Here is a 25246-nt window from a genome sequence, read left to right as displayed (position 1 = left end):
GAAGGAATGCTATGACTTCACTGAACCACTGGCAGCACTAATTAAAATTTCTAAAACTGGAAATTTCTGCCACACCATTCATAGGTCATTCTAACTTCTGTTTTGTATGAGAGCATTCCTACACAGGATGGAAAGCTGATATTAAGTTAAATTCAGGTATCCTGACTGTTACAATCAAATGGCGAAGAAAAGATTCAGGATCTCATTCCAATACCTGAAACTGCCATCAAGATGCACTTGGGATTCCTTTCTGGCGCTTCTAATTTGGAGCAGGTTGGGACTCTGAAGTTTAACACTATTTCATCTGCTAGAACTATCCTAATATTACATGAGTAATTAATGTCATTGCCTGAGCTTCATGCAAAACAAAATTTTTTTAAGCCTGCTCTATCCTCATGTGTTACGCACACTCTTTTATTTTTAACTGCATCTTATGTATATATAAAAAAGCTGAAAGTGCACCACTGTTTTCTAAGACTATACTTAACAATCCCTTAACTATCATTCATACCTTATTAAATATAGGCTTTGTTAAATCAATTACCAAAAAATTCTCAAAATCGTTTCTTCTCCTTTGCCTTGGTTTTTAAATATGGGGTTATTAACAGTTGGATGCCTGTTATCTGGTAATTATTGCGATAGTATATGGATAATAACCGATTAAAGTATCTTTAAAAAACAAGAATTTGACCAAAATACTTACATTCAAACAATTTCATTCTACTGCTTTTTCAAGACAACAAACTACTAGAATAAATGGGAACCCTCCAATAGAATTGGTGTCAACTTCCCTAAGAAACTGCATGCTACTAATATAATTTTCACTTCTCTAAACCACGTGATTCAAGCTTGGTGAGGCATTATGAATCAGAGCAAGGCTAAGAAATTCAAAGTCAAAAAAATTTCATTGTAATTCTGCTAGGCTATTAAATTGAGTGCCTGGGCAAGAATACTGCTCACACATGTTTGCTCTCTCTCTCCCTGTGCCTCCATTTTCTGTCCTATAAAACAGAGGTTAACTAGAACAAACTCTATGATCTCTTTTATCTTTAACACACTATAACTTCCTTCTAATACAGATTCTGTGATATATTTAGATGCATACAAGGTACATATGGCCCATATTTAAATGACAGAAGTCTCAAAGATTAGATATAAGAGAACACATGTTATGGATTTCACACAAAAGTATACAACAAACACTTCAAAACTAAATAGCTAAGTCCAGTTAAAATGGCAAACTAAGTAGGCACACTTTCACCTCTCAGTCATGCAGGACTCCACTGGGTGGGTAGGTGGAATACAGAAAATGCAAAAAAGGAATAAACAGCAAAGAAAAGGGCGGTAGTCACCAATGAGTGAGAAATTTCAATATATTTCTGCAAGACAAAACAGATGGGTGTAAATCAAACAAGTGGAGACAGGCAAGAGGGGGCTGCAGAGAGTATATGGATACAACAGACTACTAAAGGGAGCACTGGGGGAAGTAATCAGAAATAAAGCTACATAAGAAAATCACAGACGAAATATGAAGCAAACTAAAATGTAAAACAATTTTAATTAAGTATCAGACACTGGGGGTAGGGTGGGGAGAGAAAGATTTGATATATTTTGCCTAAATGCTCTGACTCATTGAGAAGCGCAGAGATCCTGACACTGGACTTGTAATTAATCCTAATATGCTGTTTTGTCTGGCATTGAATATTTACAGTTATAATAAATAGACAGACAATTTATTGGTCTTTTACTGACCAACAAAGCATAGAAGATTGGTTGTTAGTTGCACTATATAAAGTAAATGCTATCAACACTGAAGATGTAAAATAAAGTGTAGCTAATATAAACCATCTAAAAGTGGATGGAGATGATATTAATATCCCCAATTTACTAAATAAAGAACAAAAAACATGTTATTTGGAGGAAAAAGAAATTGAAGCTTAAATATATTTTTTAGAGTATGAAGGCAACCAATAATCTTTTAAAAAAAATTTTAACTATCATAACTGGGAGGAAGGAAAAGAAAGGGAGAACAGGTAAGCAAACTAAATCTTCATATTTCAGAGCAGGGCATCAACATACATTATTTCAATTCACAATTCAACAAGAAATGGGTGTATTATTTAGAGTTATGCAGAAAACCAACAGAAGGAATAAGAGCAAAGACAGCTAAAGAGTCTGCTTCAAGGGAATGGAATTGGGAGAATTAAGGGAAGAGGGTGGATAAAAAACTGTTGCTTTCCATAAAAATTGCTTAATTTGTTATCAGAAACATAAACAACTTTTAAAAATTGTTTTTAAACTAAGAGAACCAAAAGAATAAGCATTCTAAAAAGCATTCTTAAACTGTCAAAGAAAACTATTTTTAACATAAAAAAACTTCTTTGCAATTTTGAAACAACACATCTTGCTTTATATTTATACCGCCCCTTTTGGTTTTTTTTTTAAAAAAAAAAAAAAACCTCACAAATCCTGAGCCAAGCGCAGTATCGGTGACTAGGCCTGTAATCCCAGAGCTTTGGGAGGCAGATGCAAGAGGAACACTTGAGGCCAGAAATTCGAGACCAACCTGAACAACATGGTGAGACCCTTCCTATACAAAAAATTCAGGAAACTGTTGGTTATTTTGGTGCATGCTTATAGTACCAGTTTCTCAGGAGGCCAAGGCAGAAGGATCACTGGAGCCCAGGAATTTGAGGCCACAGTGATCTATGATCATACCACATACTCCAGCCTGGGCAAGAGTAAGACCCTCTTTTCCAAGAGAAAAGAAAATTGGCAAATCATAATTTTCTGTCATATAATTCTATAATAAAATTTCAACTCCGGATCCCTATAAGTCTACATTATTCAATATAAAAAGCAATTTACCGATAAACTCAACAAGTCTGAGCAGTAAGTCAATACATTATAATATATTTTGAGCCACTGTTAGCTAAAATGGTCATATTTCTGTCAGCAGAAAAGATTATACTAAGAATTGCTATTTAAACGGTTGTAAGATGTCCTGCTGTTTTCAATGACAGCAATTCTATTCTCTCAAAAGTTGTGATCATAGTATGTATTAAGTTTCTCAGCCTTGACAAGTGGGATAAGGAAGGTAGCTATTTCAGGCACTATCTCTTAGGGTGAGAAAAAATGAAAAGTATCAATAATTCACACTTACAGTGTACCTTTCCCATGATGATCTTTTACCATTAAAAGTGATTAGATAAAACTCACAGAATTCTCTAAGTATCTGTTTTATCAGTCCCCATTTAAAAGACAAGGAAATCTAAGGGTAATTATTTTACACTGGTAAGGTGAACGATGGGGAACTATTACTTTGCTAAGTCAAACAAAAAGACCTTCCTCATCAGAACTTTTAAGACAAAATTATTTTACACAAAAATCACCTGGATAATTGCCTAAATTTCCAATTTCCACAAGGCAGTGCGACCTATTAGTATGCTACAGAAGTCAGCAACTGCCCACTGCTACTGAGACAAGTCAGGAGCAACACACAAAATTAAATTTCAATATATATTACTCCACCTTATACCTTAACTGTTCCAGGAATGAATGATAAGAGCACAATAAGAGTACTGTGTGGGACTGTTATTGGCTTTAAAAAAAAAAATAGCGCGGGAGTAGAATCATAACAATCATGATTCATTCAGACTTAAATGAAGAATATGGTACCAAAATTATACAGAACAGAGAAGATGTGAAACATTCACGTGAACATCAATATATTGGAGTAAGGGTTCAGAAAAATGAAGCAGTGTATGTGTACTGACATGTTTAAAACACACACATACACATATCTTGGTTAAAGAAATTCAAAAATTTACTCAGAGCCAAGGAGAACATGAATGTGTGGATATGTAGATTCGCAAAGTGATTTCTTAGCAGTAATTTTTAAAAACACTTCATCTCATCTAGATAACTTTCTACATTTCCTTACACACTACATTCCTCAGTCACCTAAAAAAACCCTCTTCTAATCAATTGAATCACCTTCCAAAATGAACTTATTCTCAAGAAAGCATCATGTAACTAATTATTAAAAATTTTTTAAATGTCAAAGCCATCTTTAGAATACACATTGCCATTGCAAATAAGAAGTCTAGAGTTTAATTCTGAATGGTGATATATACTGTGTATCTATGACTGTAAAAGATCATTGATTTTTAAGACAAACCGTCAATAATTGTGCACATCAACTTTAAGATGTGTCCCAATTTCAGAAACATTAAAAAGTTTTAAAATGTACATTTAGAATGAAGAAAATACGGTAATTACAAAAAGAGTATCTACAAAAGCACTATTTCACTCTCATGTGGAAAACAAACTTAGATGAGCCCATATAATAAAAGTTCAAACTGAAATACAGTGAAATTAATCTTTCAACTTAAGAAAAAGGTAGAGTCTGAAACCAAAAACTATACCTTGAACAGTATCATAGAGTGTCTAAAAATAAAATCACCATGTCTACTCTGAACAGTTAATTTAGAATAAATATGATTTAAAATTCACATTTACAGATGTGTCAACCCGTAAAAGCAGCAGCAGAATAAATTCAATGAAGATCTCAAAATAGATGTTTTATTGAACTGACTAGTCAATTTAATCAAAATCATCTAAATCTGTCACTGCAAATATAGTCCAACCACATACTTGCAAATATAACAAGAGTGATATAGATATATCAAGAGAACAGGCTGTGATAAGAGCATGACAATTTTTTAAGAAACAAATTTGTGCCAAAGAAAAGCAAAAATGCATCAAAGATGTAACTGTAATCTTTCCTCCTAATTCTGAGACAGAAATTAACTTCTACTACTGTTTAAATACTTAAATGTTTTCTGTATATCACTATTCTGCAATATCACAAATATGAGATTTTTCAAGAAATCGTATTTCTAAACCAGCTTATTAATTCCACAATTACTGCATTATAGCAATTATTAATTCTACAATTATAGTACATTTCATATTACAAGTGAGCACCTACATGCAAGCACTTTTCCTAAGTCACTACAAAATGCATTTAATTACAGTATTTCTAGTTTAACAACAGCATTAAGGCCTTGAAGGTTAACATATACCTCATTTTTCCAAAGATTGTTCCAAATAGGCTTGAAAAATATCATTATAGACTTTAAGTCTATTAGTGACAGTATTTGTGAGAGCTTACTATGTGCCAAACAAATGCTTTATCATATTTAGTCCTCACAAGAACCTTGTGAAGAGTGTACCATTATCATCTTCCTTCTACGAAAGAAGAAATTGAGGCTCAGAGCTGTAATCATACATCAGGATCGCAGAGGCTAGGCACAGTGGCTCATGCCTGTAATTCCAACACTTTGAAAGATCACTTGTAACCATGAGTTCAAGGCCAGCCTGGGCAACATAGTGAGACTCTCATCCCAACAAAATATACATTAAAACTTTAGCCTGGTGTGGTGACATACCCCTGTAATCCCAGCTACTTGGGAGACTGAGGCAATAAGACTAAGTGAGCCCAGGAGTTGGAGATAATACACTGCACTGCAGCCTGGGCGACAGCAAGACTCTGCCTCAAAAGTGCCACACCCCTATAATCCCAGCCACTTGGGAGGCTGATGCAGGAGGACTGAATGAGCCCAAGAATTGGAGATCATACCACTGCACTCTAGCCTGGGTGACAGACCAAGACTCTGCCTCAAAAAAAAAAAAAAAAAAAAAAAAAAAATCAAGAAAAAGAAAGAAAAAAAGACCACAGAGCTACGGCTACTAAATGCTAGAACCTAGATTCAAACGTAGATCCTGTCTCTAGAGTTTAAGCTCTTCAGTGCTACTCACTGTCTCATAAAATGACACTATTTGAGAGACTTTTCATCTGAATAAAAATGATCATCAACAAAAAGTATGAAATAAAATTTATTTTGAAACCACCTCTAACTTTTAATCTTCTGAACACACTAGTACCAAGATCCTAATATTCATGAATCCAATTCCTATAATAAGCTCAGGGTTCCAAGGCAATTAGTAAATAAATATTGTGACCATACTCTGCTAGGCACTGCAGATATGACAGTGAACTTGAAAAGATGGGGAGTTCTCTGTCCTCATAATTCCCAATTTTTTTCCTAAGTGCTTAGAACTTACGCAGAAATGGGAAAGAACCAATAACTTCACTATCAACTGAATTGGAAGAAGAGAGAGGGGAGAATACATTTTTTAAATTAAAACATTAGTAGTGATCCAGGTGTGATGGCTCATGCCTGTAATCCTAGCACTTTGAAAGGCTGAAGTGGGTGGATCACCTGAGGTCAGTAATTCAATACCAGCCTAGCCAACATGGCAAAACCCCATCTCTACTAAAAATACAAAAATTAGCCAGGCATGGTGGCGCACGTCTGTAATCCCAACTACTGAGGAGGCTGGGGAAGGAGAATCACTTGAACCTGGGAGGTGGAGGTTGCAGTGAGCCAAGATTGCACCACTGTACTCCAGTCGGCATGACAGGAGCGAGTCTCCATCTAAAAAAAAAACAGCAGTGAAGCTACATTTTTATATTTAAACAGTAAATTAAATAGTAAATTTTTATAATAGTAAATTTATTAACTATTTATTAAATATGATTTATTAAATATTAAATAGTAAATTTTTATAATAAATAGTAAATTATTATATCACTTCATACACTGTCACCCGAAAACCAACTGAAGACCTTTCTAGAGAAAGATTATGAACCACAATTTGAAAATCACAGATTAACAAGAATTTGCAAACAGAGGGATTCTTTCAGCCAGGAAGCAACAACTCAAAAGAGAGTTCTTACTTTAACCAACGCAATACAACCACATTCTATTTACTGCCAATCAGGTACTGTCCTAGGCTCTGCACAAACACTATCTCTATACTAGGTTTTATCTGACATATTTTTTTGACAATGCAAAAAAAAAAAAAAAACTTCTATATGTTTCCCTCATAAAATCTATCATTACGTTTGCATAATCTGTACTTTCTACAGATACTGTAGTAAAATGAAGACCCACATACTTGAAAAACTCATAAGCAGTACATCTTTCACAAGCAGAATTTGGTCTTTGACATATCACCCAAGAAATATGATTCTGAGGTATTTTATAGTGGTGCTCCCAGTTAGGGGAAAAGGCAGAGCCTCACCAAAACAGGTGGCTTTGCTAACTAGCAGTCATAGAACAAAGCACAGGCCGAGCGGAACCCTATTCCCCACAGACCTGGCCAAAGAATCCTTCCAGTTTTCTGACAAACTAAAGACACTGAGGACTGAATTAGATTTTCCTAAACTACATGGAATTAAGATCTGTACCTGAACATCTCCTACCCACCCACATCGATCTCCTTCTTTCATCTAAATGTCATATTTTCTCTATTTCCCACCTTTTTTATCCATCCTAACCCCACCCTCCATTTCCCAGGTCACCTTTAAGCAGGTTATTTGTGTTGTGGTCAGGCAACGAAAGGGTCAGCTAGCTGAGTCCCCTGTACTTGTGGTGTGATGGCAAAACAAACTGAACCCTCTTCCCTACCCTAGCATGTTCTAGTATATAGGACTAAAAGTTTAAATTCGGGGCTTTCACACAGCTCCTTCAACAGAGGTCAGGAATCAGCAATACACTCCCGGGAAAGGGAAACTGAATACTCTAGTACCTTTAAATAACCGCTCACCACCCCTCCAACATCTCTCACCAAGGAACCTGAGAAGGTTCTTTCCAACCCTGTAGATTGGCTAAGCCAAAGGGAGGGAAACAAGGTCTACTAGGCTATAATAGTGACTTTTTTTTTTGAGACAGAGTCTTGCTGTATCGCCAGGCTGGAATACACTGGCGCGATCCCGGCTCACTGCAACTTCCGTTTTCAGCCTCCCGGGTAGCTAGGACTACAGGCGCATGCCACCATGCCCAGCTAATTTTTTGCATTTTTTTTTTAGCGGAGACGGGGTTTCACCTTGTTGGCCAGGATGGTCTCAATCTCTTGACCTCTTGATCCACCCGCCTCGGCCTCCTAAAGTGCTGGGATTACAGGCTTGAGCCACCGCGCCTGGCCCAATGATGTTTTTTTTTTTTTTAATCTTTGAGAAAGGAGTTCCCCTTAATCCACAGTATACAATAACATATAAAGCTGTAATTCAACATTCAGACATTCCACTATACCTAAAAGTTAGATTGCTTTTATTTATACTTCCTATTTGATCAATATAAAACATACAAAAACAAAGCAAGAACATAGAATCACAGAATCAGGAAAGACACTATATTTATCTTTCAAATTATTTCCCAAGAGATATTCTATAATGTAACAATATCAAAACAGATTTCCTTTAAGTCCAATGACACGTCAATCATCTTAAGAGATTGATGTACCAACAGAAAATCATTCAAATACCTACTTTCCAGATCCATCTATTCTCTAGAGAAAGAGAAACTGTGTATCCAGACAGATCCAGACTAATGTAATGAAACCAAGATGCACTTGTTGCTAATGTCAGCATTTCTGACTTTACCAACTGAGAGTAGTGGAAAATAAACTATCATTCACTCAATAACTACTTCAAAAGATTCTTAATCTCTATTCTGTGTTACTGAACAGGAAAAAAAATTTATGGTCAAGTAACCATAAATGAAACCACTGCAATTTTACATGCACATCCTATATATGCTTCCTTAACAATATATAAAAACACAAACACACTATGGATATGTATTTTATGAATCTGCCATGCCATTTAACTGACTTTAAATACTTAAGTTCCCTATGGTTAAAACCATGTAAAAAAAAAAAGATCATCGATAAGGGGAAAGAAAAATCCATGAAGTTCATGGCTTACACATCCCAGAAAAAATGATTAAATGCAAGAGAAAAATGGAACTTAAGACGATAAACTCATACCAAAAATAAAAAGGTTACAATAACTGAGGTACCTTTTAGCACTAGTTGACAATTTAGCAGCGGTTTTACTGGATATTTTTCCCTCCTTTTTCTTGGGCTGAACTTGTTCTCTTTCTGGTTCTTGCTGAACACTTTCACGTTGATCTCCATCGGAACTTCCTCCACTAGTGCTTGGACTGTCATCAACTCTTTGTGCCTCAGTGGACATTTTAGATCCTGGATTAAAGAATCAAAAATCATTTATTCAGCTGTGAGGAGAACTACAGTATGCTACCTTCATGACACAGAGAATAAGCCTCAAAGAAAACAAGTAAATCTCAATATAAAATGGATAAATTGGTCACTTACAAAACAATGCAGTTTTGGGAATTGCTAAAAGTTTCCTTTCATCCATTCAAAGTATATTGTAAAATGAAAACATACAAAATTTATACATGAAATGTTCATAGCAACATTATTCATAACAACCAAAATTGGAAACAACTCAAATATCCACTAAGGGATGAATGGATAAACAAAATGTAGTAGTATATCCACATAATGTACTATTAGCCATAAAAAAGAATGAAGTACAGTGTCTACGTGCTACAAAATGGATGAACCTTGAAACATTATCGTAAGTGAAAGAAGCCAGCCACAAAGGACCACAGACTGTTTGACTGTTTATATGAAATGTCCAGACTAGGCAAATCCATAAACACAAAATTCAGTAAGCAGATCTCACGCCTGTAATCCCCAATGCTTTGGGAAGCCCAGTCAGGACCAGCCTGGGCGACACAGTGGGACTCAATCTCTACCAAAAAAAAAAAAAAAAAAAAGATTAATATCACTGCATTCCAGCCTGAATGACACAGTAAGATCCTGTCTCAAAGAAAAAAAAATTAATAAAAAAAATAAAGTGGGTAAGTGGTTGCCAGGGAGTAACGGGAGGCAGAGTAGTGAGGATTGACTGCTAATGGGTATGATGCTTCCCTTTGGGGTGATATAAATGTTCTCAAATTAGATAATGGTAATATTGCACAATTCTCATTGTAAATATTCTAAGAACTACAGAGTTGTACATTTTTAAAGGGTAAGTTTTATAGTATGTGAATTACATATAATAATGCTGTTATTAAAAATAAGAAAAAAAATGATTAAGGGTCTACTCTCTATCAGGCACTGGGCTAAGTAAGCCCTTTTGGTACCACAACTGTAAAAACCTGGACTAGCCAACTTGCTAAGTACTAAAACGAAGGTTAGTACAAAAATCTGTGGGAACAGAAAAATGGGTAGACACTTTCAAATCCCTATTCAAATCAGTACATCCTCAGCGCTGGGCTATGGTTAAATTCTCCAAACGAGTAAATTGTTTTAAGTGACCTTTGCAATAACAGATGAACACAAAGGCCTACATGACTGCATGTTTCTAAATAAAAACTGAACCATATGATGGTGCCAGGATTGATTCAGCTGTATACTAAAGCAACCATTTTTCATAAAAGATGAAGACACTGAAGAATTTTTTTTTCACAGTCCGGTTAAAATATTCCTCAAGGCTTTCAAATTCCCTCTCCTCTGAGTTCATGCTCCCCAAGCAGCTCTGATTACCAACTCAATTTCCGAAATACCTTGATATTTAGGTAGCTGTTATAATCCAGACAGCAGACACAATTCCTGTAAGTGAAAAGGAGTATCTCTTCTCAACTGTCATTCTATCAGAATCAATTTCTGAGTTTGATTACGATGAATACATCCCTTATGAGCTGACTAGCTTAGACTGTTGTGACAAATCCAGAACTGAATCAACAAAACCTATGCCCAGACTCTAAAAGGACTTATGCTTACCACGGTTTTATCACCTAATAATCTCTGAGCACTGCATAGCTACCTTCTCAGACACCTCTCTGAAAACAAAACTACCTATGCTTAACAAGTACCATTAACAACACAAAATACACCTTTAAAAATTATAGGTACACTGAACAAATTCCTTTTGAAATGGATTCTTTTGATTAATCAAACTAGAAGTTCAAATAAAACTGTTTCTGATATGATCAAGAATAAGAATACATAAAAACACTTCAAATAAAGCAAAATTTTTAATTACTATAATTTAGTCCAAATAGATAGCTTTGATGCTGATGAAAATTCATCATTACCAAAGATTTAACTTGTAGCCTTGCTCTAAGCAAAAGCAATGTTGTAACACGGATCTTTAATGGATTGAAATTTTTGTAAGACAATTCAGAAAGCAATGTAAAAGAATGGAAGCATCAGGAAGCAGAGAGAGGCAAAGAGTCAACAGAAAACAGTGAATGCTTTCACTGACACACCACATACACCACCACCAGCACCCCTTCAACTACAACAGCGCCCCATGCCAAATAAAAACAGGTCTGCCCCAACAGTTCTGAAACATACCAATGGAAAAGCTGACTACTTTTCTACCTATTCTGTAAATGAGGAGCATCAGTCTCCACAGCTGTGGCATCTTTTATGAGCACTAAAGTCACTTAATAGAATGCTGAAATTTTATATCAGTATGTTTCACATCTAGCTCTAAAAGTTGTAACATATTTCTTGCTTCTTTTCTGTTTTATTTCACTCTAAATTCTCATTCTTGGATTTAACATTGTTTTTGTTTCACCTTACTTCTTTCAATTAAATTTTATCAGATGTTTAAAATCTTGAAAGTATGTACATAATAGCATATCAGATAGGGTGACATGCATGGGAGTGAAAAAGAGAACAATACTCAGGGAAAGGTGCTCAGATACAGCAAAATGCTGCCAACAATACCTTAAGAATTGTGAAATGAGACATCATTTTATACATTTTAAACCAGAAGCAATCCATTACATGACAAATATACGGGAACCTCAACGAAATAATATTCTCTACACTGAGGCTGCAGCTTCAGCTTAATAAACTATGATTTAATAAACTATGCTGAGAGTTTCAGTTCTGTATCACATTAGTTATAAAGCCACACATTCTTCTTAATATTCTTATTTATGTGCATTTACATACTATCAAATAATGCCATAGTTATATAATTCCTTAAAAAGGTTACTCAATGATACGATCCGAGCCATAATGTGAAACCCAAATTTCATAAACTACTGCTGAATATCAAGGGAAGACTAAAGTAAAAATTAGTCTCACTAGAGAACTAATAAAAATACCATTAAAAATGCCCCAATAGAGGCATAATTTCTAGTTTTACATTAAGGAAAAGAGTTATTTCCATTTTTGACTTAAGATATCTTATTTCATCCAAATGTTAACCTACAAATGATGAATCCATCTCAGGCCACTGATGACCACTACGGGAACTTTTAGAAATAAAGTTTTCACATCTCTTTTTCAAATATCACTAATAAAAGGAATTTCTCCTGGGTTTGCTTTTTGAATACTTGATTACAGAAAAAGCATAGAAAAAAATTTTTGTACCACTCAGGTGCAACAAATTTTTATGAAGAAAAAGTAGTCTATAAATCATTTTAATTAGTCCTAAGTGTAAAATTGATGCCTCTAAAGTACAAATGAATAAAAATTCCTAAGTTAAAATTCTTTAAACATTATCTTCTAAATTAGCATTTTAAAATCAACTCCTAAACAGTTAATCTGAGCCGATTATCTAATCTACAGGGAAGATAAACTTAAATCCCAGGGTTAGAAACAAAGAGCTACTCTCCAATGATAGTTTCAAAGATACTGAGATATACAAATTAATATGCTTATTTCATAACTCAAAGTAAAACTTGATTTTTAAACATAAAATAATAGTAAGGTAGTCCTCCCTAAAACTATTTTAAGAGGCTTCCATTCTGTTTCTTCTTCAACACAAACTAAACTTGTATTAGCTATGTACCCAATGTTGTAATTACAGTCCTGGAAATTAGCAATATACAGTGAATGAAACTCACGTGTTCCATAAAAATGAAATGATTTGGCTTGAAATATCACTGACTACATAAAGGCAACTACAGTCATTCCATAAATTCAGACTACTATCCAGATAAGCCTTATAACAGTATCTACTAGTACAAAACTGCAAAACAAGTGTTCATTTGAGCTTTTATAACAGGAAAGCGTTTAATTCTGTCATATGCATCTTGCCTTCCTACTCACGTTTCTAAACTTTTCTAAAATGTAAAACAAAATAGTACACAGTATATGCACACAGCAATATCCAGCTTTAAATTTAACTGCAAAGACATTTATGCAGATAATAACAGTGGAACACCTGATTTGGGGGTAAAAGGTGCAGCAGGAGAGAGAATGGGGTATGACATTATATGAAAACACTCCATTTTAAGCACAAGCCCACATACAGAACTCCAAAGAGCCAAGGAGCATCCAAATTGTCGTAGTAAAGGCAAATATTTAGATTCACACAGTCCTGACTGAATTATCACGTATCTAGAAACACACTTTTTAAAGAATCAGGGATTAAACACTAAGAAGAGCGTAAAATCTTTCTGAACAGCGAGACAATCTGAGGGTAAACCCTAGCACTTCCTTTCGTACTTTTAAATAAAAATATTTGAATAGACTCTCAAGAACACATAATACAAAACGAAGAGTCTTGGAAACATGCAAATGGGTCTAACAGCCACCGAGCACAGGATGATGTCTTTCTAAAGCGGCCTTAATTTCCTTAAGGGAAGATGGATTGGACATTTCTGGTTGGTCGTGGGAAAAAAAAGCCACAAGAAGCCACGCTTTATCTTCATTAGAAATGGTAAAGGGCAAAAGGATCAAAACATTACGAGAGAGAGGAGAGAAGAGAGGGGGAGAAGTGGGTGGAGGAGGGAGAAGGCGGAGAGGACAGAGGGAATCCAGTTTCAAACCAGGCCAGTGGGGGCTGCAGAGAAGAGACCAGAGAAAAATGGGCTTCGGTTCCAAACTGTGACAAGCGCCAGGCATCACAAAAGACCAATACAACACACACCCCACACCAGGACACACACAAATATACCCCACAAGGTCTTCTCCGGGCGGGCCACCGGGGTGCGGCGGCGGAGCCGCCAGACCCGGCACTCGCCAGGAGAGACACCATGTGCAGCAATTATGCAATTAGGGAAAATAGCAAAAGATCAAGCCAGGCACTTTCCACCGTGACATTTATCCTGTACTTTTGCAAAGACTTAGTTCCAGGATGCGGCCAGGAGAAGGAAGGCGCTGGGAGGGTGGAGAAGGATGGGGAACTGAGAACGGAAGGGGGTAGAAGGAGGACAGGGAGAAGAGAGGCAGAAGGGGGGGATGGGAAGGAGGGGGAGGGGTAGAAAGGGCGAGAAACGGGGGCAGGAGGCTCGCGGGAGGGGGCGCAGAGAACCGGGCACAGGGAGCGAGGAAGGAGGGAACTAGGACGCCAGCGGTGTAAGCAGAGACCTGCGGCGCGGAGAGGAGGTCGGGGGAGTGGGGAGGACGCCCGCGAGAGGGAGGACGCCCGAGGAGGGGAGGCACCAGCGCGGCCCGAGCGAATACCTGAGGGGGGTGTCCGCGCAGGTCGCGGGCTCAAGCCGAAGCCCGGGGAGAGAGCTGCTGAGGCGCGAGGGGGAGGGAGCCTAGGGAGGCCCCAGGGACGGGATGTCCCCTGCGGACCGTCTAGTCACCGAAAGCCGGACCCACGCACCACGCACCCGACCACGCCTGTCCCCGCCGCGCTCGCGCCCGCCAGGACTCACCCTCAGCGCTGCCGCTGCCGCCGCCCCCGGCCGTTCCAGCTCCGGCTCCTGAGGCTGCTGCCCGCGGCTGTCGCTGTGGCTGCCCCTGAGTCCTGGAAAGTGAAGCCACCACCTCCGGGAGCCGCCGCCGCCCGGCCGTCCGCGCGCGCACCCGCGACTGCGCGTGCCCGGGCGCCCGCCCGGGAGAGACCGCGAGAGCGCGAGCCCCACGTCGGCCGTGCGGCGCCGCGCGCCTCCCTCCTCCCCGCGTCCTTCCTCCTTCGGCGCGCGGCCACGAGGGGGCGGGGGCGGGGGCGGGGGCGCGCCCCGCCGGTCTGCCCCGCCGGCCGGGAGAGGGGGTGGAGAGGCGGCGCGGAAAAGTAAAGTGACAGCTGGGTCCCGCGCGCAGGCCGGGCTGTGGCGGGGTGGGCGAGGGGCGTCCCACGGGGAAGGGACGACAAGGACGGGGAGAAGTGGGGGAAACCGAGGCTGACGGGGTGTCTTGAGGGGAGGGGACGCGAGGACCTTGACGGGCACGCGCGTTAAAGGGAAACGCTGGCCGGGGTTTGGGGGTTGCCCCCAGACGGCGCAGGCAGGGGGACAAGGAGGCCTTTTAGAACCATCCACCGCAGTCCTTGACTTCACACTCGCCTCGAAGCTTTCGCGAAGTGGCTACAGGGACTGACCCTGTGGACGCACTAACCCAAACTCGCAGGCGCGTGGGGCCCGCATGCACCCAAGACAGGAAAACTTCACGAAGGCCTGGAAAGTTCGTCCAGGCTGAGCCTGTCTCTTCACCCGAGACTGCAGCACGAAGGCCCTTCTGCCGTTTGGCTCGACCTAGCCCAGAATGCACACCAGCTGGTAGAGAGGATCTTCGTGCCGTTTAGCCCTGGGGTATTGAAGAGACGGGTGGTGGGTACAGGGTACAACACTGTCGGGGTGAGTGGGAAGGCGTCTTCATGCCCAGTTGAAGTATGTGGGAACAGTTGCAGTGCTGTAGGTGGCCTGAAGGAACATTAGGTTCTCTTGTACTCTTCACCCTAAATAACCGTTAAAAAAAAAAAAAAAAAAAAAAAGTACCTGCTTTGCAAACTCAGCTTCCATGAAGTTTCTCCCACCCCCACCTCTGGCCTCTCTTACCACCGGAGTGCTGGGTCGTTGGCAATGGTATGCTGCAAAGTAAACTTCCATCTTTGTGGAGGAAAGGATTGGAAGACATTTCACTGCTTAATTGCTGAAATTATGGTTGCTACAGTACTTCATTTGATTGTAGATGTTTTAACTGCTATTTACTAAGTTCAAAATGGGTTTAATACAAATAAGTTACCCTTTTCATTTATTCAAGGAATATTTATTGATACCGGGCACTGTCTAGGTGGTAGGTAACTGACACTCAATAAAAGAGAAAAATTATTGTCCTCAGAACTTCCCCTGTCTCTGAACCTTCTCTGTTTTACACTCAGCATCATATTCATCAATAAATTCTGTTGACTCTGCTTTCAAAAATATATGGTGAAAAATGTCCACTCCTTCTCACTCCCCTGCCCACTGCTAATGTCCTGGTCCAAGCCATCATCTCTCAATAATTGTCACCTACCTGGTCTTTCTACCTCACACTCTCCGCCTCCTCCCTCCCTCACACCCACACACAGCAACTGTCGTTTAACACAAAGATTAGATTATGTCTCTCCTCAACAATTCCAGTGGCTTCCCGTTGTAGAGCAAAAGCCAAAGGACTGAACATGGGTACATGCCTGGCACGATCTGCTCACCATTCCCAGCCAGGATCCCTCTGACCTCAAGCGGTACAATTTCACTCCATCCTCATCTCCTTTCAGCCACACCAACCTTGCTGTTATGGACACACCAAGCATTCCTCAGCCTCAAGACCTATCTCTAGAACATTCCTCCCACTCCTCTGCCAGAACTTCCTATCCACATCCTCTGCTTTATTTTTCTCCATGATCACCACCTGACATAATATATATATATATATTTGCTTATTCATTAGTTTCCCCCTTCTGCTGCTTTCTTTTTCCTCCCTCTCCCAGCCCTCCCACATAAACGTACCTTGAGAAAAAGGATTTCCTGCGCTGGGGTTCAGTGCTGTATATATTCAAAAGAATGATTGAGTGAATGAAATTGGTCTCTTTCAGTTGATGACATAATAGATATTGTTCTCATTTCTTCAGTAATAATAATTAGTACTTACATGTTCTTAATTTGTGCTAGGCAGCATGCTAAGCTCTTTAATTAAACTAGGTCACAACCACTGCAGAAGTTGGTTTTATCCAATCAGCTGCACTGTACAGACGAGAACACTGAGGTACAGAGGGATTAAGTCACTCACCTACAGTCACATAGTTAGTGACGAACAGAGCTGCGACTTGAAATCAGCAGTTTGACTATGGAGTCTGTGAACCTAAGGACACTTTACCGTGAGTCCAGCGTTACAAACATATTTATTTGATTTTCTCCATTTCTCTCTTCTGTGGCGCAAACTTGGTCTCCAAGACAAATAGCTCATCTTCCTTACATTTTCTGCTCTGATTCATCAGTCTGTCATCATGAACTCACTCCTTTCTTACATTTCTTATTTCTGGGCATTAGTTTAGAGCCTACATTTTACCCCCTGGAATTGGCAAATGGGAATGTTGTTTGAAGAATCCTTCTTAAAACGCTGTCACTGCCAATATCATGAGTAAGTAGAGCCACAGTTAGTTTTCCAGTTTGACTGGATGGGTCATAGGAAAGACCTCTCTCAGGGGAACTGGGCTCAATTTTAACAGAAGCATTATACTGGTGGAGCCCTGTTGCTTGTTTCAGCACCTTCTGTTCTTGTGACGCACCCAGTTATCAGGGGTTGTTATGTATTTCTATTATACCCTTTGGAAGAAACGTCATATTAGCTCAGGTTTTCCAAAGATTAGAGCCCTGAGAGAATGGGACAGAAGGCAATGATCTGTTAGATACAGTCTAGCTTGAGGGAGGCTGTAGTCACCCCGAATGTTTGGATACTTAAGGGCAACACTGGTGTAGAATAATTGAAACTCCATTAGAACTGTGACCCCATTACCTACCTAGTTCAGTACCAACACAAAGGTACAGCCAGATGCTTTACAAAATGTTTGTATCATAAATAAATAAATGAAATTCTAGCAGGGAATAGAAGAGTACTGAGAACAAATTCCCCTGACTTCCCCACTTGTTCAGGAGCTGCTACCTGGACCACTGTGTATGATCGAATATATTGTACACTGCAAAATTTCAAGGGGTGCCATTTTTGTAAATTAAGATGCAAACATAGAATTGTAGCCGCTCCTCTCACCCCTAGACATTGCCTGAGTATGGTAATCAGTCTCTAAGATGTCTCACTGATCCCTGCCTCTTGGTATTCACACCCTTATGTAATCCGCTCCTACATCATGTTAGGGTTGATGTAATGCTGTGAGAAGTGAGGGTATGTCACTTCCAAAATTAGTTTAAGGCTTCCATCTTGGTTATGTACATGCTGGCGCCCCCCCCACCCCACCCCCGCCCTCTGCTGTCATGGACTCTGAGGGAAGCTAGCTGCCATATTGTACGCAGCCCTATGGAGAGCCCATGTGACTAGAAAACAAGATCTGCTAACATCCACATGTGTAAGCTTGAAAGTAGATCCTTCAGCTTTAGCTAAGCCTTCAGATAATGAAGCCTTGATCAGCATCTTAACTGCAACCTCTTGAAAGACCTTGAGCCAGAAACACCCAGCTAAGCCACTCTGGAACCTGGTGATAATGTTTGTTGTTTTCAGCCACTAAATTTTGACAGTATTTTGTTATGCATCAATGGATGATTACTACAGCATGCTCTCTGCTCACTAATGATGAAGTTCCCCCTCAAGTCCTCCATGTATCAAGGATGTTGCTGTCATAGTAGTTCTCCCAGGGCAAGGAGTTCCACTCACTCCTGGAATGGACTATTGCACCTAATTTCCCAGGAACTACAAAGGAGGTACTGATATATAAGTAAAGGATCTCAAGAGACTACATAGGACAGGATAAAAGGAAGAGTGGTTCTGAGGGGCTGTCTTTAGACACCACAGGAGTAAGAAAGGAAGAATCAGCTCTAGAGAGGACTAACCAAACAGAATGGAAAGAATCAGAGATTTGTTGAGCAATGTGATTGTAGTTGAGGTTTTCTTTGTTGTGGTTATTATAATGTTATTAGTACAATAAATAAAAATATCTTTAACATGGAGAAACCTCAGAAAGAAACAGAAAAGCCTTGCCCAGGTTGATGCCTTTCCTAGGCATTGCAGAGATGATTTGGAACTGGGCTATCTAGATCCTGGCTCTACTGCTGTCTTATGTGACCATGAACAAGTGGCTTAACTTTTAACTGCCTCAGAGTTGTCCCCTACAAGTGGGGCTTATTTGAATAGCCAATTCTTAGGGTAAGAGGGAAGATTAAATGAGTTAAGGTATGTATGTAACTTGAATAGACTTGAAGCAAAGTAAGTACAATAGAAGTGTGAGCTACAAGTCTTCCTGGTGCTTTGATAAGTGGGAGATCATCTCACCCTCGAGTTTAGCTGTAACTCTCTCACTTTGAAATTGAGTTTGCCAATTTCTTTTGCAAATAGTCTTCTAGGTCAGCTACACAGCATGTCTCCCTGTATCTTACACTGTTTAAAAGCCTACACTCTTTACTTTGCTGTGAACTTCTGAAGGGCATACACCATGCCTTATTTACCTCCACATTTGCACATTAGTAAAAAGAAAAGGCGCCCCTGAAGGGTTTGTTGAATTAATAAATATACCTGCTTTTTCAGTTGCCATTTCCCCAAACTAGAACTGTGGAGATGGGTGTAACTGTTTCATGTCACTCATAACAACATTTCAAAGGATACATAAGCTTTTTACTATTTTTTATGAATTCAGAAAGCATACTAATGAATATTTTCCAGTATTTCATGAACGCTCTGGCCTTCTCTGCAGGCTCTATAAAGAAAAAATGTGGAATCTCTTTAAATGTGGCCAAATGAGAAAAAAGTTTTTTTTTTTTTTTTTTTTTTTTTTTTTTTTTTTTTTTTTTTTAGAGGGAGTCTTGCTCTGTTACCTAGGCTGGAGTGTAGTGGTGCAGTCTTAGCTCACTGCAACCTCGGTCTCCCAGGTTCAGATGATTCTCTTGCCTCAGCCTTCTGAGTAGCTGGGACTACAGGTGCTCACCACCATGCCCAGCTAAGTTTTGCATTTTTAGTAGAGACAGGGTTTCACCATGTTGGGTTTTACCAATTCGAACTCCTGACCTCAAGTGATCCACCCACCTCAGCCTCCTAAGGTGCTAGGATTATAGGTGTGAGCCACCGTGCCCAGTCTGAGAAAACCTTTTTTTTTTTTTTTTTTGGGCTATCATTATCTTACTGCTTTTATTTTCTTTTACATGTACCTTAGTACTACCTTCTATACTAGTAAGTGCACAATTTTTAAATAACAGCTTTATTGAGATATAATTCATAGACCATACAATTCACCAGTTTAAAATGTATAATTCAATGATTTTTAGTATTACATATTCAGGGGAAGGCACAACTTATATGAACGGAGAAAAATAAATAATCTTTTCTCTTTTGCTGTCATTCTGTTTTTCTTTTGACCAGGGCTTATGATGAGTACTCTGTAGATAAACCATTTGTTTAAAGTCTCTGGGATTAATATGCAAACCAGAGTCAAATGAAAAACCAGCACCAATGGAGAAGCCAAGTGTCAAGGCCCCCAATTGATGATTTATCTTACTAGCCTGGCTGTAGTCAGGTTGTATCTTCAAATTCTGAGGGAGCTGATCATAATCTCAAAAGATACAACTCCAAATGCCATAATCTCAAAAATCCCAAAAGATCAAAATCCCGAAAATCACAACCCAGAAAGATCAAAATCTCAAAAATATAATTCTGAAAAATAAAACATATTTATTGACACATTTTAAAAGGGGGATTTATTTGAGAAACATAAAAACACAACAGAGTACTTCACAGGCCAGTTTACACAATAAAATGGGCAATAATAACATACATATTTTGCAACATTCAGGTATATTAATGACAGTCACATGAGTATCAGGGTTATGAGCAGACAAGCCATATTCACAAAGAAATAGGTCAGAAGGGAATGTGTAAACATATCACTATGGTTAGTAAGTGAGTGCACCCAGCTTTATAATTGTGGTCATCCTGAAATACCATGACAAATACCTAAATCTTTTGAAGAGATCAATCAAAAACCTCAGTGGGTTACTACCACATACGCAGTTGCCCAAAGAGCTGAGATCTTGAGAAATTTTACATTTTTACAAATCAAATGTACAAAAAAAAGGCATCTCTTTATTTATTGAGGAAGTTTCAATGCTTTTACATACTTGAACAATGCTTACATACAAAATCATCATTGTGATAATTCATTCTCATGGCGTCAAATTTGCAAAAAATGCATAAAACAAATTAGAATTCTCTAAAAGTCTCTACACAATTTATACCTCCAGTATTGGAAATGATCCAAAGATGAAATACATAATATAGCAAATTGTAAATAAAAAATAATGCTGATGATTTAAAATAGTGGGAAAAAAGCTTAAAAAAAGAAAAAAAAGACAGTGGCTCGCCCATATAATCCCAGCTACTCAGGGGGCTGAGGTAGTAAGATTACTTGACCCCAGGAAGTCAAAGAAAATTCAACATATGAAACAGTTTATTATAAGGATAGATTATAGGTAATTGCACAGATAAAGTCTCAGAAGAGCTGACTGACTTTCACAATCATTAACTATAGTTTGAAGTCTTGCATCATAAAAAATAGCTACTTTTTTGGGGGGGTGGGACATGGCTCTCCTCAGAGAATATATTCACAATCATTTTCTATCTGGCCCTGCTCTTTTTGGAATTCTTCTGTTATTTGATGTACAGCAACACAAGCATTTCTTACTAAATTTTCCCATCTTGTGTCTAAGGATGTTGATCTTTCAGGGCTTCAACATTTGGGATTATAGTATTTGGAATTGTGTCTTTCTGGATTATGATCTAAACTCAAATATCAGCATTCCCTCTTGTACTGGCTGAGTCCTCCAAGAGGTAGGCTCCAAGATGCAGTTAGATGTGCAAGAAATGTATGTATTTATATATGAATGTTAAAGGAGAAAGGGAGTAGGAGTAGGTAAGGAAATCCTTCAGGCTATGATACAGGTTTGATATCTGTGAAAAGAGAGAAAGGCGGAAGAAGCGTGTAGGAAGAGCCTCATGCTGAAGTGCAGCACTGAGGAAGACTCGTCTAACCTAACAGAAAGTTCCAGTGCAAAGATTTCCCATAAGCACTGGGCAGAAATTGCCAGTTTCTACTGCTCCCGTCATGTTCAGTCATTTGCTGGGATGCCTGAGGAGAGCATGGCCTTGGTTCAAAAGTTAAAATGGGTCCTGAGGGCATTAAGAGCTGCCAGTTGGCAGCAGCTAACTGGACTCCTCACAGCAGATAGGCAAATTTTTTTCTTGGAGAGTGATCGCAGCTATGCATTTCCATAGCTGCACATTCCTCTTGCCCCTTTGTCATCAGAACTCCACATTCACAAACATAGTTTTACACTACTTCTGTCTACCTTGGACTTGCTAACTGGAATGAGCTTCACTCCAAGGTAGATGCTGTTACTCACCATCTCTGCTTTAACCTAGCTTCTGAGCTTTGAGCTTCTGATTATAGCTGATATCCTGCCTCTAATTCTTCCATTTGCTTAATTGTTGATATGTTCAATCCTGTACCAGGCTCAACTTTCATTAGACTGGCCTCAGAGAGCCAAAGTAAATACCTGAATTCTTCTTCAGAGGCTTAGAGTGAGAAGCAGATTAGCTTTCTTATTAGTTCCTGTCATTTCTCTCTGTTGTGTAGGCAAGAGGAAGAGGTCCACTGAAATATGCTTTGAAGAATACATATGAAGTCAAACTTTTGACTTCTTTTCCCCCAAAACTGCATCCCTGAGGAGTTGTGCACCTACCTCTAAGGAAAGTTCAGATGAAAGAGCTAAATCCCGTTGATCTCTCTGTTTATTTAGAGTGGAGGGCAAACATATGCTGTCCCTTCCATCAATCCTCAGCATAACTTTGCCAAGGACACTGGTAACAAGCTACTTTTACCTTGGAAGTTAGAAAGTATCAATTGACCCACATTGTATATGTGTAAATATCTTTATTCAGTGTATATACAATATATTTTTAATTTGACTTCCAAAATGTACAATTAGCATTTTCATACAATGAGTATGAAAAATTGTTTTGTAAATACTATCACCAAGCTATTGTATTTTTTCTGATTTATGAATGAGATTTTCATCAGCGAAATCTTTTGACAAATGACCAATTACATTGTCACCGCTAAGTTCCAAGTGCATTTCTTCCCGTTATACTGTTTAGAGTATAAACAGCACACTGAATTATTTTTCAAGCTCCACCCAAAAATTTTAATTAAGCCATACACATCACATAATTCTTTATCCTTCCCCTTCCATGAACCTTTTTTTTTCTTTGAGACAGGGTCTCACTCTGTTGCCCAGGCTGGTGTGCAGTGGTGCAATCCTGGCTCAATGCAACCTCTGCCTCCTGAGTTCAAGCGAGTCTCCTGCCTCAACCTGGTGGGACTACAGGTGTGCAACACCAATCCCAGCTAATTTTTGTATTTTTTGGTAGAGACAGGGTTTCCCTGTATTGGCCAGGCAGGTCTTGATCTCCTGACCTCAAGTGATCCGCTCACCTAGGTCTCCCAAAGTGCTGGGATTACTACAGGCATGAGCCACTGCATCTGGCCTCCATGAACCATTTTTTAATCTGTTAATTTAATTTTTCTCTTTCTCTGCTCTTAGACCTCAGTCACAGAATCATATTGCAGGAAGGGCAGATGGGGAAAAAGAAAAAGGAAAGGCGTGAGTCTAGTTTGTTTCAACCTAGGATTCAGAATGTCAGGTATGTATTGAGGGTGATAGAGTAAGCCCTTAGGGAGGAGTGGCATATTTAAATGAGGATCCAAAGATTGTCCTGAGGGGAATGATCCTAAGGAAAATGAGATTGGAGACATAGAAGATTGCTTAAGGCTGATGAGCACATCACTGGATAAAGGCAATTTTAGGCAAGTCATAAAATGTGTTGCTTTCTGATTATTCCATTTCAACCCCTGTAGACTTTTATGGTCCAAGGGAAGAAGGTCTATGACTAAGGACTGAGAGCTTTATGCCCACAAAATCTGTTTGATAATTGCACAGTGTAACACACACACAAAGGGAAGAAGTCAGGCATGGTCATGTTGAGGGAACTGACAGAGAGTGGGAAGTCGCCCCAGCCCTATCAGTGGCTTGGCTGGTGATGCAGCTTTTGCACAGGGAGGCATCAGTACAGAACTACTTGGGGCTAATCAGTCGGGGGTGAAATAGGCCCCTTTTAGCTGGTGGTAGAGAACAGATTACTTCTGGGGATTTCATAGGCTTTGGAGGCTTCAGGAAATGCTGCCGCTTCTGGGAGCAACAAGTGGAAAAAAGGAAAGGGTCTGTTTTATAAGCACATATGAGACTATACCTGGTGACTCCCAGAGGTGATGATATGGGGGTCTCTGAAGGATGCCAAAGCTCTGACAGTAGTGGAAAGAACCTTTCAGGATGTCAAATCCAACCATCATCAAATTTAGAATTCTGTCTTAAAAAAAATTACTTGAGGCCAGGTGCAGTGTCCTACGCCGGTATTCCCAACACTTTGGGAGGCCTAGGTGGGCAGATCATGAAGTCAGGAGATCGACACCATCCTAGCTAACACAGTGAAACCCCATCTCTACTAAAAATACAAAAAATTAGCCGGGTGTGGTGGCACACGCCTGTAGTCCCAGCTACTTGGGAGGCTGAGGCAGGAGAATTGCTTGAACCCTGGAGGCAGAAGTTGCAGTGAGCCGAGATCCCACCACTGTGCTCCAGCCTGGGCAACAGAGCAAGACTCCATCTCAAAAAAAAAAAAATTGCTTGAATATCTTCAGGGACAGGGACTGTCTACCTCTTCTAATAGCCAAGTCCATCTTTGGGCAACTTTGACTTTCTTCATCCGAAAATTGCCTCCCAATTCTTCCCTTAATGTGCTTTTGGGATTACAGAACAATGCCAACAGCCCTTCTTCAGGAAAGCTTTTATTATTTAAAAATGTTGAATAGTGCCCATTAGTTGGTTCCTCCCTGAATTAATATCTTCTTTTTCTTCACGTGATATGGCTTTGTGTTTCCTCGCCATTTAAGGCACTCTCTTCCAAATGCACTGTAATTTGTCTATGTTTCTCCTAAAATACGGTGTCAGGAACTGAACACAATATTACAGTAGGAGTCAGATCAGCTGAGAGCAGAAGGAAGCTATTTGTCACCAGCTATCCCCATCCCAGGAATCTTCTGTTCCCAGCTGCTTAATGTAATATAAATTCCCATGCTGCATGGGGATATTGCTTTTCAACCAAACATTAGATTAGTGTCAAAAGAATAAAAAAAAATGCAAGAGGCCCACAAGTTCAGGGAACAATCTTGACATATCAATTCACTGTATTCTAAATCTTTATCTTTCAAATTTGCATGCACCCACCACTCCTAAGACTTGTAGGAAATAACATTGTCAGCTTTAAAGAATAGTCATAAATTGTACTTCTTTCAGAAACT

At 39.3% G+C, this 25246-nt stretch overlaps 1 protein-coding gene across 3 annotated transcripts in view; it reads right to left on the bottom strand.

Moving 5' to 3' along the window:
* Positions 1 to 14827, bottom strand: part of LOC108299945 (ubiquitin-conjugating enzyme E2 E2) — a 370422-nt gene extending 355595 nt beyond the window's left edge. The window contains exons 1-2 of one of the 3 annotated variants that reach the window (XM_017522545.1): positions 14574 to 14827; positions 8931 to 9114 (exon numbers count right to left, since the gene is read on the bottom strand). In XM_017522545.1, coding sequence (XP_017378034.1) covers positions 8931 to 9106 — 176 coding nt within the window. In that variant the 5' untranslated portion in view covers positions 9107 to 9114; positions 14574 to 14827. Of the gene's footprint in view, positions 1 to 8930; positions 9115 to 13864; positions 13887 to 14373; positions 14539 to 14573 lie in introns of those variants that run through there. The other 2 variants (XM_017522546.2, XM_037736231.1) reach the window with 2 other exon arrangements.
* Between the last annotated feature and the right edge of the window lie 10419 nt (positions 14828 to 25246).

This window comes from Cebus imitator, unplaced genomic scaffold, assembly GCF_001604975.1.
Source record: "Cebus imitator isolate Cc_AM_T3 unplaced genomic scaffold, Cebus_imitator-1.0 Scaffold24, whole genome shotgun sequence".
NCBI lineage: Eukaryota > Metazoa > Chordata > Mammalia > Primates > Cebidae > Cebus > Cebus imitator.
This window is presented reverse-complemented; position numbering and strand designations above follow the sequence as displayed.